This window comes from Dama dama, chromosome 19, assembly GCF_033118175.1.
Source record: "Dama dama isolate Ldn47 chromosome 19, ASM3311817v1, whole genome shotgun sequence".
Classification (NCBI taxonomy): Eukaryota; Metazoa; Chordata; class Mammalia; order Artiodactyla; family Cervidae; genus Dama; species Dama dama.
The window spans coordinates 11320415-11336668 of record NC_083699.1 but is presented as its reverse complement, the minus strand read 5'-3'; the positions used below and the strand labels follow the sequence as shown (position 1 = coordinate 11336668).

Below are 16254 nucleotides of genomic sequence, written 5' to 3'. Positions count from 1 at the left end.
CCCTGCCTCACTTATCTCTCTAAGGTGGCATCTGGGGGCTTGAGGAAGTGGGTCCTGTTTCCTTGCAGTGGTGGAGAAGAATTGTGCCTGGTGGGTAGTGGGCAGAGAGGAAGTGTCTTCTTGCCTAAAAGATAATGTCCTTTGCTCTGATCATCAAGCAGAAGTTGCAACTTTTACAACTTTTTGCAACTTTTGCAACTTTTTGCAACTTTTGCAGAGAGGATGTTGCTTATTTTCCAGGCACTGTTTTGCATAGCCCTTCCTGGCAATGTGACTCCAACTCAGCACCCACTGGCGCTGTGACCCCTCTGAGGGCTGCCTGAGACGGTTCTCTCTGCCCTACACTGGACAGAGCTCCTCCCCACTACGGTAATTTCTCGGAAAGGCTGTCCAGAAAGAACCTCACCTCCTACTTCCTCTCATCCACTCGGTTACAGAGGCAAGTGTGGCCCAAAAGAGCTGAACTGTGTATCTCCTCTGCTTGCCTGGGAGCTGTGCTTTTAACTAAATTGGCTGCCCCGTACTGGTTCAGAGAGTCATCTAGGAGTGAATCTCTTTCCTACGCGTCACCATTGCCCTCCATGTTACCACACTTAATCTAATATACTAACCCTTCCCCAAGCTGGTGTCCAAATATAGGGAAATCAGGACCCACTTCTGATGACTTCACACTATCTCTCTCCTTCTCTCCACAGTAACCCCTGCCAGAACTGAAAAGTATTCTCTTTGACTTTGTCTATGTTATGTTCTCCCTACCATCCACAGAGCTGACCTAGCTGCCATGACCCCACACCACAGGTCTCTAATGGGAGTTCTCCATGTGCAGGGGGTTGATAGACTAAAGGGAGATAAAGAAATCAAGAAAATCCTTCCTTAAGACAAAAGCTTTGCTTGCAAGGCTATCCTTGTGCTATATAATACAATTTTGGCAGTTAAAAAAGATGAATTCCTTCTTAACTTAGTCTTTCTCTTTGTATTCTTACAACTATCTAATGTCTATCCCAATACCATTCCATGCCCACACTGCCAGATAGGTGGAGGCTCAAGTGCCCTACGGTGAAGTTTATGAACTCAGGAAGGCAAAAGAGAAAAGTGTGTCAAAAACTATAAATATTAGCCTCATTGCATGGTAATTTTGTGAGACATCATTTAAATTACCTCCTTTATCTAATACCAACCTCTTAATTGTGTATGATTTTTTTTTTCTTTTTAAACTATTAACACATGTATATAAACCCATAAGGATGGGGAGTCCCTGGCAGTACAGTGGTTGGGACTTGGTGCTCTGACTGTCAGGGGATCTGGTTCAATACGTGGTGGGGGAACAAAGATCCCACAAGCTGCCCAGTGCAGCCAAAAAAATAAAAGTAAAGCAATCGTATTATTTAAAAATACATAAATAAACCCAAAATAAAAGAATTAAAATAATAGAGAATTTGTTGTTGTTCAGTTGCTTAGTCATATCCAAATCTGCGACCCCGTGGAATTCAGCATGCCAGGCTTCCCTGTCCTTCACCATCTCCTGGAGCTTAATCAAACTCATGTCCATTGAGTCAGTGATGCCATCAACCATCTCATCCTCTGTTACCCCCTTCTCCTGCCTTCAATTCTTCCCAGTATCAGGGTCTTTTCCAGTGAGTCAGTTCTTTGCATCAGGTGGCCAAAGTATTGGAGTTTCAGCTTCAACATCAGTCCTTCCAATCAATATTCAGGATTGATTTCATTTAGGATTGACTGGTTTGATATCCTTGCAGTTCGAGAGACTCTTCAAGCATTTTCTGCAATACCACAGCTCAAAGGCATCAATTCTTCAGCATTCAACCTTCTTTATGGTCCAACTCTCACATCCATACATGACTACTGGAAAAACTATAGCTTTGACTAATACGGATCTTTGTCAGCAAAGTAATGTCTCTGCTTTTTAATATGATGTCTAGGTTGGTCATAACTTTCCTTCCAAGGAGTAAGCATCTTTTAATATCATGGCTGCGGTCACCATCTGCAGTGATTTGGAAGCCCCAAAAAATAAAGTCTCTCACTTTTTCCATTGTTTCCCCATCTATTTGCCATGACGTGTTGGGACCAGATGCCATGATCTTAGTTTTCTGAATATTGAGTTTTAAGCCAGCTTTTTCTCTCTCCTCTTTCACCTTCATCAAGAGGCTCTTTAGTTTCTCTTTACTTTCTGCCATAAGGGTGGTGGCATCTGCAAATCTGAAGTTACTGATAATCTGGCAATCTTGATTGTAGCTTGTGCTTCATCTAGCCCAGCATTTTGCATGATGTATTCTGCATATAAGTTAACTAAGCAGGGTGACAATATATGGAGTAAAAAGTATATGCTCCCCACCCTAATCCCACTTCTCAACCCAGAAATAATCAGAGTCAATGGTTGATGTATAGTTTTACAGAGCTTTCTCCCATACATTTATATAAATATATGGGTTTATATACTAGTATATAATTTTGACTCTTTTTTTCCAAAATAGAACTTTGTACACCTATATTTTACATATTTCTGAATACAAAATTACCAAATTTCCCTTGTGTCTCTGAATTTAATATGCATTATTAAGGCAATCACTTGCAGAAGAATTTTATTTCATTCTGATGATTCAGAACAAAAGTATCTATCATGCTTGTTTGACAGCTGGCTGGAATTTTTGCCATGAGTGGGAAAACATGGGTGGGGATGTTGTACATGCATGCATGTGATTTGGCCAGAGGCAAACCACCTTATGAGAAGGGATCATGTATTTCTGTCAATAATGTCATAAATAGAACTTAGTAAAAATGAGACAGTCCTCTTTCCTGTCACCTTCCTGCCCTAGATTCTTTATCAGATGAGAAATTTGGTAGTCTTTCTTTAGCACCCAATAGTGTGCTAACAAATCACATTTCTATCCCTATAGAACCCAGCCCTGGAAATACCAAGATGATTAAAGCAATGTCTTTTGACACTGAGAAATTATTCATTATTTCAAACTCATTTCAGAAATTCATCTTCACTTTTGAGAATCTAGTGTTTTTTTTTTACCTTGGAACATTTTTCTTCATTTCCTGCATCAAAGTTGTGAAATAATTGTTATTCTGTTCAAAACCTCTAAACTTGAATAGGGTAGTGGCAGGAAAATGTAATTTCAGCCTAAGATAAAAATTAACTTTGCAAATCATATGGAATTAAAGTTTGATAAGTGGTCCACACTGGCTTGTGATGTCTTGTTACATTTTTTTTTCCAGGCAAAAGCAAGAGTATTTTTAAGTGGTGAGTTTGTTCTACTTTTTCCCAAAAAAATTATAATTTATATTTGACTTCAAAAACATGATTTTTAAAATACTTTGACAGTGTTCTCATCAGACAAATTACCAGTTTCATTTCCTCCCATTTTCTTTTCTGTCCAGTTTAGGATATTTATATAGTTAAATAACAGTATTATTCATTCATTCAGCATCAGTATTTGAATTCCATGTCTTTGCAATATATCATAGGAGAATTAAACGGAGAATGGAAGAAATAGTTTCAATGGGTCCTATCTGGCTAGTGTCAAACAGAAGCGGGAAGTCTACTCCAACAGACCCTGTTGCCGTCTGTCCTGCACGGAGCACTTGATAGCAAGTCCTGGCAGCCTTGGCAGATGTACAACCCTGCTTTGCGCAATCGTCAAAAACACATTTCTTCATGGGCCCCTATAGGCCCTCATTGAATCATAGAATTTCCAGGCTAAAAAGTACATCCTAGCATTGCAGTTTCTAAAAACTTAAACATAGATTCACCATGTGACCTGACAATCTCACTTCCAGGTATATATCCAAAAGAATTGAGATCAGGATCTAAAAGAGATATTTGTACACCCATGTTTAGCTGAAAGGTGGGAACAGCCCAAATGTCCATTGACAGGTGAATGATGGATAGATAAACAAAATGTGCTGTATGCCTACAGTGGAAAATTATTCAGCCTTAAAGAGGAATAAAATTCTGATCCATTCTACAACGTATATGAAACTTGAAGACGTTATACTGAGTGAAATAAGCCAGACATGAGAAGATAAATATGATCCTTTATATATGATCCCACTTGTATGAAGCACTTAGAGTAGTCAAATTCATAAATGCAGAAAACAGGATAGTGGTTTCCTAGGGTTTTGGGAGAGAGGGAAATGGAGAGTTAGAGTTTTACAGATTTTCAGTTGGGGCAAATGAAATGCTCTGCAGAGGGATGGCAGTGATGATTGCGCAGCAGTGTGAATGTACTTGAATGCCACTAAACTGCACTTTGGAAAATGGTTAAAATGGGAAATTTGTGTTATACTTATTTTACCACAATAAAACATCCTTACCCTCATGGAGCTTACAATCCAGCAGAAAAAGAAAGATAATAAGCAATTAGAAACATAAAATTTTCAAAAGTCTATTTTAGATCAGCTTTGGCCTGCCATCATTTTTACAGATAAGTCAGAAGATAGAAGAGATAACATGAGTCTACCCACTAAGGTCCTGGTTGTCTGACTCCTGGGCCAGTGCTTTTTTCATTGAACAATATTTCCTTTTTTAGATACCTCTATTGCCTCTATTTTATCTGAGCTGTTCAATAATATACTGGAAAGAGCACAGACTTTGGAACCTGGGTTCAAATTCAGCTCAGTTGCTTCCTAGAAGTTTGATGTTGAGATTTCCTTCTCTGTAAACTGAGGATAGGGCTTCCCTGGTGACTCAGCAGAAAAGAATCCATCTGCCAGTGTACAAGATGTGGGTTTGATCCCTGGGTCAGGAAGATCCCCTAGAGAAGGAAATGGCAACCAACTCCAGTATTCTTGCCTGGGAAATTCCAGGGACAGAGGAGCGTGGTGGGCTATAGTCCATGGGGTTGCAAAAGAGTCAGACCTGACTTAGTGACTAAACAACAGCAAAAGTGGGGATAACTAAACCTACTTCACAAGGATTTGTTGTAATCTGTTACACTTATACCTAGGTATGAAGCAAGTGAAAGTGTTAGTCATTGTCGTGTCTAACTCTTTGCAACCCCATGGACTGTAGCCTGCCAGGCTCCTCTGTCCTTGGGGATTCACCAAGGAAGAATACTGGAATGGGTTGATTTTCCTAACCCAGGGGTCAAACCCAGGTCTCTCACACTGCAGCTGAATTCTTTACTGTCTGAACCACTAGGGAAGCCCTCAAAGCAAGTAGTCAATGAAAATTCGCTAGCAAGTTCTTCAAATGCCTTCTCTGAATTTGTTGCTTATCTATGGTATGTTCAATGTGTGAATGCTTTCAATCCAGCAATTTCTGCAGAGATATTCCTGTGCTTGAGTTTTTATAAATCATTCTAGAAATATAGTTTGGATATGGAGAAGAATAATTCAGTTGAAAATCTGGGAAATAAGCCAAACACGTTCATTTGGCCCTTATTTAGCTGGGAGAGAGCTTTCAAATTATAAGTTTGGTAAAGAATTGAAAAGAGTTAACATTTCTTTTTCCAAGAAATAAAGCCAACTCTTTAATATTTCTACTTACTATAAAAAAAATCAGTCATACTCTATTTTTATTCATAAAAGGCACTTGTCTCTAAATAAAAAGTATATAATGGCATGGATTAGATATAAGGACCACCCTGGGAGATGAATTATTAAGTGTCTCATCTCCCAAGAAGAATGGTGTGTTTCTCAGATCTAGGATGTTTAGAAAAATAGTCAAAGTTATCAACTGTTAGCAGAGAATCTCAGGGCATCACAGTTACCACTACAGTATTCCTTCACCTTTTTCTACAGGTTTCTCTACCTTCAAAAGCTCTAAGCCCAGTTATCTTGTTTATTCCCTCTGAGTTTAGAATCCCCTTTACATCCTCCTACCACATTTGAGGATGAAAGAGACCAATTATTCCCAATTCACACAGGCCTATAAAGAGCATCTCTTTATTGATTTTCCACAGCTTTTTAGATTTATGAAAAGGTCTGTCTTACCCTCAGGTTAGAGGATTATGTTGACTATATAGTAATTGCAAAGAAATTAATGCCTTAGGTTATATTTCTAAGCCTGAACAACTTATGTTGTCTTGTTAAAGGTACTGGCAGTTTGTTTTGGATTGTCCATCCTGTTCCTGCAGAAGCTACAGGTAGCTCAACCGGGGATGTTCAAGACCATTAAACAATATGACTTTGCAGGAGGTCATATCACTTTGTGAACAAAACATGGGTCTTAACATTTTAAGGAACTTGGGTCTAAATCCTGGCTCTGTGTCTCACTTGATTAAGTCATTTAACTCTGACTCTTTAACCCCTTAAGTGAAAAGAGATACTAATAGATAATTATGAGGATTAAGTGATAATTATATAAAACATGTAATGGAGTGATTGATACAAAAGTGAATACTGATATTTGTTATTCCACATATCAACTTACTCTAATATTTTAAGTAGTACACACACACAATAAAATCTGATTTTTACTTTTGATTATGATTTTCTTGATTTCAAATTTCCACTAGACTTTTAAAATATTATAAATTATAACTCCTTTCTGACAAGATTAGTTATGTTCAGGGGTGGTATGGTGGTAGAATATAATTCTTTTCTGAAATGTTATGATATCATTTAGGACTATTTCTAATTTTAATATGCTTTCTAAAAAGTTAATTGGTAGATTTATATTTCTAGTTTTTCTTCCATTAATGTTTTACAGCCACAAAATGAATACAGAATTATTTCTTTACTGGGATAATAACAAAATTACTAGCATTGAGAATATAGCTAAAATAGAAATGGCTAAACTAAGGACATTGTACAGGAGGCAGTGATCAGGACCATCCCCAGGAAAAAGAAACACAAAAAGGCAAAATGGTTGTCTGACAAGGCCTTACAAATAGCTGAGAAAAGAAGAGAAGCTAAAGGCAAAGGAGAAAAGGAAAGATATACCCATCTGAATGCAGAGTTCCAAAAAATAGCAAGGAGAGATAAGAAAGCCTTCCTCAGTGATCAATGCAAAGAAATACAGGAAAACAATAGAGTGAGAAAAACTAGAGATCTCTTCAAGAAAATTAGAGATACCAAGGGAACATTTCATGGAAAGATGGGCACAACAGAGGACAAAAATGATATGGACCTAACAGAAGCAGAAGATATTAAAAAAGAGGTGGCAAGAATGCAGAGAACTATACAAAAAAAAATGTTCATGACCCAGATAACCATGATGGTATGATCACTCACCTAGAGCCAGACATCCTGGAATGCACAGTCAAGTGGGCCTTAGGAAGCATCACTGTGAACAAAGCTAGTGGAGGTGATGGAATTCCAGTTGAGCTATTTCAAATCCTAAAAGATAATGCTGTGAAAGTGCTGCATCCAATATGCCAGCAAATTTGTCAGCAGTGGCCACAGAACTGGAAAAGGTCAGTTTTCATTCCAGCCCCCCAAAAAGGCAATGCCAAAGAATGCTCAAACTACCGCACAATTGCACTCATCTCACACACTAGCAAAGTAATGCTCAAAATTCTCCAAGCCAGGCTTCAACAGTACGTGAACCGTGAACTTCCAGATGTTCAAGCTGGATTTAGAAAAGGCAGAGGAACCAGAGATCAAATTGCCAACATCGCTGGATCATCAAAAAATAAGAGAGTTCCAGAAAAATATCTACTTTTGCTTTATTGACTACGCCAAAGCCTTTGACTGTGTGGATCACAACAAACTGTAGAAAATTCTTCAAGAAATGGGAATACCAAACCACCTTACCTGCCTCCTGAGAAATCTGTATGCAGGTCAGGAAGCAACAGTTAGAACTGGTCGTGGAACAACTGACTGGTTCCAAATCAGAAAAGTATGCCAGGGCTGTATATTGTCACCCTGCTTATTTAACTTTTATGCAGAGTACACCATGCAAAATGCAGGGCTGGATGAAACACAGCTGGAATCAAGATTGCCAGGAGAAATATCAATAACCTCAGAAATGCAGATGACACCACCCTTATGGCAGAAAGTGAAGAAGAACTAAAGAGCCTCTTGATGAAAGTAAAAGAGGAACATGAAAAAGTTGGCTTAAAATTCAATATTCAGAAAACTAAGATCATGGCATCTGGTCCCATCACTTCATGGCAAATAGATGGGGAAACAATGGAAACAGTGAGAGACTTTATTTTGGGGGCCTACCAAATCACTGCAGATGGTGACTGCAGCCATGAAATTAAAAGATGCTTACTCCTTGGAAGAAAAGTTATGACCAACCTAGACATCATATTAAAAAAACAGAGACATTACTGTGTCAGCAAAGGTCCGTCTAGTCAAAGCTATAGTTTTTCCAGTAGTCATTTATAGATGTGAGAGTTGGACTATAAAGAAAGCTGAGCACTGAAGAATTGATGCCTTTGGACTGTGGTGTTGGAGAGGACTCTTGAGAGTCCCTTGGACTGCTAGGAGATCCAACCAGTCAATCCTAAAGGAAGTCAGTCCTGAATATTGATTGGAAGGACTGATGTTGAAGCTGAAACTCCAATACTTTGGCCACCTGATGCAAAGAATCGAGTCATTGGAAAAGACCCTGATGCTGGGAAAGATTGAAGGTGGGAGGACAAGGGGACAACAGAGGATGAGATGGCAGGTGGCATCACTGATGCTATGGACATGAGTTTGAGTAAGCTCCAAGAGTTGGTGATGGACAGGGAAGCCTGGCGTGCTGTAGTCCATGGGGTTGTGAAAAGTTGGACACAACTGAGTGACTGAACTGAAACTAACAAAAAATGTTCAGATTAACAAATAGCTATATCTTTCATGCCAGATATGATGATGTGGAATGCTTAGTTAAAATTAAGATAAAATTTTATCATGAAAATTAATATTGTATTATTACTATTTTTATTTCTTGTTACTTTCATGGGAATATCCTACTGGTTTATTGTTGCTCCAGAAAGAAGCAGAAAGAATATAATAAAAGATTATTATTATGTTTTGAGGTAGGCTTCTCTATGCCAGGTACACTGGTGGATACTAAATACACAACTATTTGTAAGAGAGAAAGGAGGGAGAAAGGGAAGGAGGGCAGGAAAGATAGGGAAAGGGAGAGGAAAAGAACTGTGCTTCCTACAATTGACAGATAAAAATACTAACAGTGGGACTCAGGCTTCTTGATGTTCAAGTGAGAGTTAACAGATAAGCAAGGGATGGAGTCTAGAACAATACATGTGGTAATGAATATGAATTGAAACCACGATATGAACTTATATTTTGATGCACGCATGCTAAGTCACTTCAGTCATGTCTGACTGTTTGTGACCCTATGGACCGGAGCCCTCCAGGCTCCTCTGTCTATGGGATTCTCCAGGCAAGAATACTGGAGTGGGTTGCCATGCCCTCCTCCAGTGGATCTTCCCAACCCAGGGATCGAACCTGCATCTCTTATGTCTCCTGCATTAGCAGGTGGTCTCTTTACCACTAGTGCTAACTGAAAAGCCCGAACTCATGTTTACCTTAATATAAATATAGATGGTTGCATATATAAATACTTATAATAGATATATGCATATATACACACATAATTTCCCTGCTTTGTTGCCTGAAGGGACCAAAGAACAATGATACCCCAGTAGCAACAAACATACACAATACCTAGATCTTAGTTTCTAACACAATTCTTCAGTGAAAGAAACCAAAACTCCTTAGAGAAACAGCTAATTCTAAGACAGGTCAGGAAACATGCAAAATGAGCCTGGAGCATCTTGTATGTAAGATGTAAGTAAGGAAGTGACTTTAAAAAGCAAACAAAAAGCCATGCACATAATGATGGCTGCGTATCTAATGGACACAGGGCTTCCCAGGTGGCACCAGTGATAAAGAACCCGCCTGCCTATTCAGGCAATGCAAGACACGGGTTCGATGCCTGGATCAGGAAGGTCCCCTGGAGGAGGAAGTGGCAACCCATTCCAGTAGTCTTGCCTGGGAAATTTCATGGACAGAGGAGAATAGTGGGCTATACAGTTCATGGGGTTGCAAAGGGTCAGACATGACTGAAGTCAGTTAGCATGCAGTGGACACAGGAGCCAACTGAAAGAGCTCCCTGTGGCCAAATCTGGAAAAATCAGAGCAATGGAATAAGTAAAATAATGTTGAATTATAAAATAAATATCCATGAATACATACTGATGGAAAAATTGACTAAATAATTTGAATGTAATAACTAGAAGAGGAAGAGACAAATTTGTGCAGAATTCCACATGATTTATGTAGCTATTCTGCCCTCAGGAGGTGAAGCTACCCCCCACTCTTTAAGTATGGGTTACACATTGTGACTTCTTTTCAGAGAGGGCAATGTGGAAAGTGGAGGGGGAAGAGTAACTTTATAGTGGAGAAACCTGGCAAACACTACCTCAACCAGATGTTCAAGATCAGCATCACTAGTCATGAGTCATGTAGATAAATGTACTCTCCATATGATACAAGCAAAATGGCACTTGACCTCTCTGGTTTTCCTCCCCTCAATCGGAAATCTCAGTCTACTCATGAGAAAAACAGCCAATCCCAACTAAGAAACATTTTACAAAATACCTAACAAAAGTACTCTGCAAGACTCTCAAGGTCAAAAAAACTCTCAAGGTTATCAAACACATGGAAAGTCTGAGAAATTGTCACAGCCCAGAGGAGCCAAAGGAGACACAATGAATAATGTTGTGTGGGATCCTGAAATAGGAAAAAAGACACTAGGTATAAACTAAGGAAATCTGAATAAACTGTAGCCTTAGGTTTATAATAATGTGTCAATATTGGTTTATCAGGACTTCCCTGGTAGCTCAGCAGTAAAGAATCCCCCTGCAATGCAGGAGATTCAGGAGACATGGGTTTGACCCCGGAGCTGGGAAAATCCCCTGGAGCCGGGCATGGCAACCCACTCTAGTATTCTTGCCTGGGAAATTCCATGGACAGAGGAGATGGGCAGGCTATAGTCCATAGGGTCGTGAAGAGGGACACGACAGAAGTGACTGAACATGCATGTATTCATGCACATTGGTTTATTAATTATAACAAACAATATCATACCAACTTAAGATATTAAAACAGGATAAATCAAGTGTAAAGTATATAGAGAACCCTATATATTGTAACTTAATACAATATGTAAATATATATATATAATAATTACATATTCATATACTGTAAATAATGGCTTTCCTGGTGGCTCAGACAGTAAAGAATCTGCCTGCAGTGAAGGAGACACAGGTTTGATCCCTGGGTCAGCAAGATCCCTCGGAGAAGGGAAAGGCTACCCACTCCAGTATTCTTGCCTGGAGAATTTCATGGACAGAGGGGCCTTGTTGGCTGCAGTCCATGAGGTTGCAAAGAATCAGAAACAACTGAGCAACTTTCATTTCATTATAATTATATACAATATGTATAAAAATTATACATGTAATTTTTCTGTAAATCTAAATGTATTGTAAAATAAAACCTTATTTAAAAATATCATTAATAACAAAAATTTAACACAGTACAGTGCGTGCAGTGCAAGAATAAAAGCATATGAAGTGTAGGAGAAAAGTGGGGGGAAAGAGAAAAAGAAAGTCCTTTTTTTTGTTATTCCTTTACTTTTGGTAGACTGTAGCTTATTTTTGTAAAAAAAAAAATCAAAGGATTTGGTTTGGTCCTTAAAAATACTGAAGTTAACCTTTTTCAAGGTCACCTCAAATATTTCCTCCTCCATGAAGCTTCCCTGGCTCCCCAAAGATAACAGCCACTCATTGCTCTGAGTGGCTGGCATCGCATGTCCCTCAGTGAACTTAATTTACAATCATTGTTATAGGTGTTTCTCCCATTTGGCTGTACACTTTTTTAGAGTAATGTCAACATCATGGGTTCTCTTGGTCTCTACACAGTGTCTGACACCCGTTCATTATCCAACACCATTTATTGCATGCCCACCATTCAATACCATGGATTGAACAGGAGGGAGAAAATTACAGAGAGAAATTAGCAACTGATTGTTAATGTTGAGAGAACTTTTTACACCAGCAAAGCTCGGGAAAAAAAGAATTCCAAAATGATTCTTAAAATACTTTGACTCAAAAATAAGAACAAATGCTCTTATATTTTAAATCATGTCTTTAAAGCTATCCGTGTGTAATGTGTATATATTTGGGTTATTTCAGCTTACAACACATTATATTATACAATTATTGCTGTTCATGTTAACTTCAATATTTTTAAAGACCAAACCAAACCCTTTGATTTTTTTATAAAAATAAGCTACAGTATACCAAAAGTAAAGAAATAACAATCAGATCTGGTGTGTGTTTATCAAAGCATGACCTCCTCTCTCTTCAACATTTCTAGAAAAATAAATAACAGTTTGAGCATCAGTTGCTTAGGTAAAAAATACCATAATAAACCAGATACACTAACCTTACTACCTGGAATTACCTTGAACATTCATGCCTTATGTGATTTTTTTCAGGGTGTTCGCTACACTTAAAATGCTTGTCTCTCTCATACTTTTTCTAAGTTCAAAATCTTGGTTAGCTTTCAAGGTCACCTCAAATATTTCCTCCTCCATGAAGCCTCCCCTGGCTCCCCAAGGATAATAGCTGCTTCCTTCGAGTGGTCCACACTGCTTGTCCCTCCATGGACTTAATTTACAACCATCATTTATAGGTGTTTCTCCCATTTTACCATAAACTTCTTAAGAGCAATGTCAACATCATGGCTTCTCTTGGTCTCTGCACACTGTCTGACATCCATTCATTCATCCAACACCATTTATTGCATGTTCACCATTCAATATCATGGAATGAACAGAAGGGAGAAAATTACAGAGAAAAAATAGCAGCTAAATGTTAGTGTTGAGAAAACTTTCTAATCCAGCAAAGCTCAGGAAAAAAAAATGAGGAAAATATTGAAACAGATCCAGTTTACTATAAGTATTAACAAACCCTTATATCACAGATGGAGAAGGAAATGGAAACCCACTCCAGTATTCTTGCCTGGAGAATCCCATGGACAGAGGAGCCTGGAGGGCTACAGTCAGTCCATGGGGTTGCAGAGAGTTGGACACGACTGAGCAACTAATACTTACATCACAGAACTGATGTGTTTTTATAGTCGCTGTATATACTTCTAGGTGACAGTCTCTCTTCTACTACTTTGTCCATTTTCTGTGATCTGGGACTCCTGTCATTTGTGTATAACAAGCTGGTAGATCAGGACAAGTAAAATAAATTGAATCAATGTTCATTTTCAAAAGAAAACATGAATGAGGAGTAATTTAGGGGAAGGAAAAAAGTAAAAACACTTTTTTCATGGCACAGGCCTGAAGTCCAGCTTACATCAAGCTACTCCACAGGTTCATACAAATGAACTTGCCCTTTTGAATCTTTTGATTAAAGCAGGTGTTTTTTTCCCTCCCTTGCGACTTGCTTGGAGACTTCTCATGCATTGTTAATCAAAAGAGAAAGAGGGATTTAATACACTTGCTTAAAGAAACTTCATTTTAATCTACATTCCATAAGATGGATCTGCTCCCAAATCGACAGTTGTTGAAGTTATTAACAGACAGAGTGCTGTCTCAATGTATCCATTATGGCTAGATTGATTTCTAGTAGAACCATTTGTGTGTGTGTGCTCTTATGGAATACTTGGTTTCTGCCTTCTCTAGTATTGATTACTTTAAATTCAATTTTTCAAAGCATCAGTGCCAAAAAAGTATTTTTAATTGCCATTGTCAAATGATTTCCAATAGGGCAAATGATAAGTGTATATTGTGCTCTATTCTATCAAGTCTTTTATTATCAGTGATAGGACTCCTGGTCTTTTCTACTGAATTTGTAAGCCATTCACCCAGAGAATGCAGAAATGATTTCTGATTTCATACAAGGATTTTGAATGATCAAATTCCCCCAAACAACAAACTTCATGAAAGCTAGTCCTCTTTCATACCAATGGTCAGAATCACACAGAAAGCTGTTATTTACTAAAATTTCTAAATATATTTCTAAATTGCCCTGTGGTTTTATTGTTTGGTTTCCATTGTCATCTTCTTTGATCTGTCATTGGCCACCCTCCCTTAAATCTTCCAAACTCTTTCCCAAAAGCCTGTTATTCCTCAGGACTGAGCCCTGATTGTATGCAGTCAAGCTGCTCACCTCCCCACAATTCTCTAGGGAATCCCATAGACTCTCATGGGTGGGACTGACTCTACCATCTAATTAGAGTTCCCATCAACTTTTAATAAACTCTAGTCTATTTCTGTTTTTGCTAGCATGGCATAATGAATCTATTTTCAAAGTATCTCATTTAAAATGTCAGATTAATTCTGAAATAATAATTACCCCATGAGCTATCTGTATTACTCTGCAGATTTAAAAATTCCTAGTATGGTAGGGCCTAAAGCATCTCAATGTGGCAAAAGTTTGGCTGAGTTCAAATCCTGGTTCTGCCACAGACTGGGCAGAATTGAGTGATTTTTTTCTGGATCCTTGAGCCTCATTCATCTCTGCAGATACTCTCTTTAGAGCATCTTAGCACATGCCAGGCCTAGAGGGGTGAACAAGGCAATCACAATGGTTCAATAAGCTGACCCTTTAATGGGCTAGGTTTCCTCATATTTACAATAGAAATAGTTAACACCTGGGGAGTTCTCTGGTGCTCCAGTGGCTAAAACTCTGTGCTCCCAAATCCCTGGGTTTGATCCCTGGCATCTAGATCCCATGTGTGGCAACTGGAGAAAAAAAAAAGTTAACACCCATCTTGTAGGGTTGTAAATATCAAATGACTCCTCAGCACAGTTCTTCACCACCTCTGCTCTATGCTGCCACCACCATGTTCCCCCGCTTTCTTGCCCCTAAAGGCTGATTGCTTTAAGTTTTCCTGCTTGAAGCTCTTCAAGATGAAATGATCTTGTCAAACCAGGCTCGTTCACAGGAAGCCACACTCCGGGCCAGAGTTATTCTGGAGGTTGTCCCTGTGGCCTCCGTGTAACCAAGGGAGCAGTGCCCTGGCCATGGCACACCATCTCTGCCCAGAAAAATGCCTGGATTTCCTTCATTCATTTGCTTATGCTTCTCAGGTTATCATTTCAAAGTGCCCGCTCAGATGGAAATGACACCTGTCTCCCTTTTCATTGGTTAAGAGCGTTTTTTTTTTCCCTCCCTTGCGACTTGCTTGGAGACTTCTCATGCATTGTTAATAAAAGAGAAAGAGGGATTGAATACACTCGCTTAAAGCAACTTCATATTAATCTACATTCCATAAGATGGATCTACCCCCAAATCGACAGTTGTTGAAGGTATTAGCTCAGAGACTAAAAACTAAAGAATGTAGTTCTAAAGGTGTTTGTATGTTGAAGTGTAAGGTGTAACTCTGGGAAGAATCTAATGCTTAATGCTATGTGTATTTGTTTCCAGATTCTCTTAGAAGTTGTGTAGCAAAGCTGTTCTTCACTTGTTCCCTGAAGGGTCATTACTGCCTCTACAGTAAATCCAGTTTTACTCTCATCAGTCAAGAACCTCAGCCATGGATCCAAATCATGTTCCTATTTCAGCAGGTATGTATAAGTCAAGTTCAGCATGGCTCCTTAATGAGCCAGGTATGAGTTTATAGTCATTTTTACTGAATTACTCTTTGACCAGAGTAATATGCAAATAACAACGTGCATACACATTTCATTAGTAATTTTTAACATGGATTTTTTTTCTATATTTTAGGATAGTTTCTTTATAAAAGGCCCTAGATTAGTAATCAGGAAGACAAGCCTATTATTATCTTGAATATCCTTTTGCTCTTAAAAAAAAAAGAATAAATGGGAAAATATTTTTTGTTCAATGATACCAACAAAAAATCACTTACTGGGTGTGGACAGCTTTCCTTATGGAGAACTAGCCATTATTTCTCAATATCCAAATAACTTTAAAGTCAGCATATTTTTTTTGATATTGTTAAAACACTGGAATGCCACTTTTCTGTATAGAATTTATGTATAGAGGTAAAGTTACATAAAGAGGAGTTTAAACAAGAAAGAATTTGATGCAAAGATTTTTAGCATCAAAAAAAGATTCTTGTTTGGAAATGCTTATTTTGAAGGCATTAAACTTTCAGTAAAACTTGGATATAGATTACAAACTGTTAGTAACAGGAGGGATCTTAGACATCATTTTTCCAAATAAGCAAATTGAAGGACAGAACTCAGACTGCCTGACCCCTGACCCAGTGGTCTTCACTTGTGTTTAAAACAAAATGGGGGTTGCAGGCAGGAACAGAGAGAGGGTAGAGGCAGAAAAAGGAGAATGCAAA

The 16254-nt window shown here is 38.4% G+C and overlaps 1 protein-coding gene across 2 annotated transcripts in view; it reads left to right on the top strand.

Annotated features, from left to right (window-relative positions):
- Nucleotides 1–16254, top strand: part of VEPH1 (ventricular zone expressed PH domain containing 1) — a 248514-nt gene that overhangs the window by 178882 nt on the left and 53378 nt on the right. For both annotated transcript variants that reach the window (XM_061167858.1, XM_061167857.1), the window contains exon 9: nt 15369–15508. In XM_061167858.1, coding sequence (XP_061023841.1) covers nt 15369–15508 — 140 coding nt within the window. The remainder of the gene's footprint in view (nt 1–15368; nt 15509–16254) is intronic.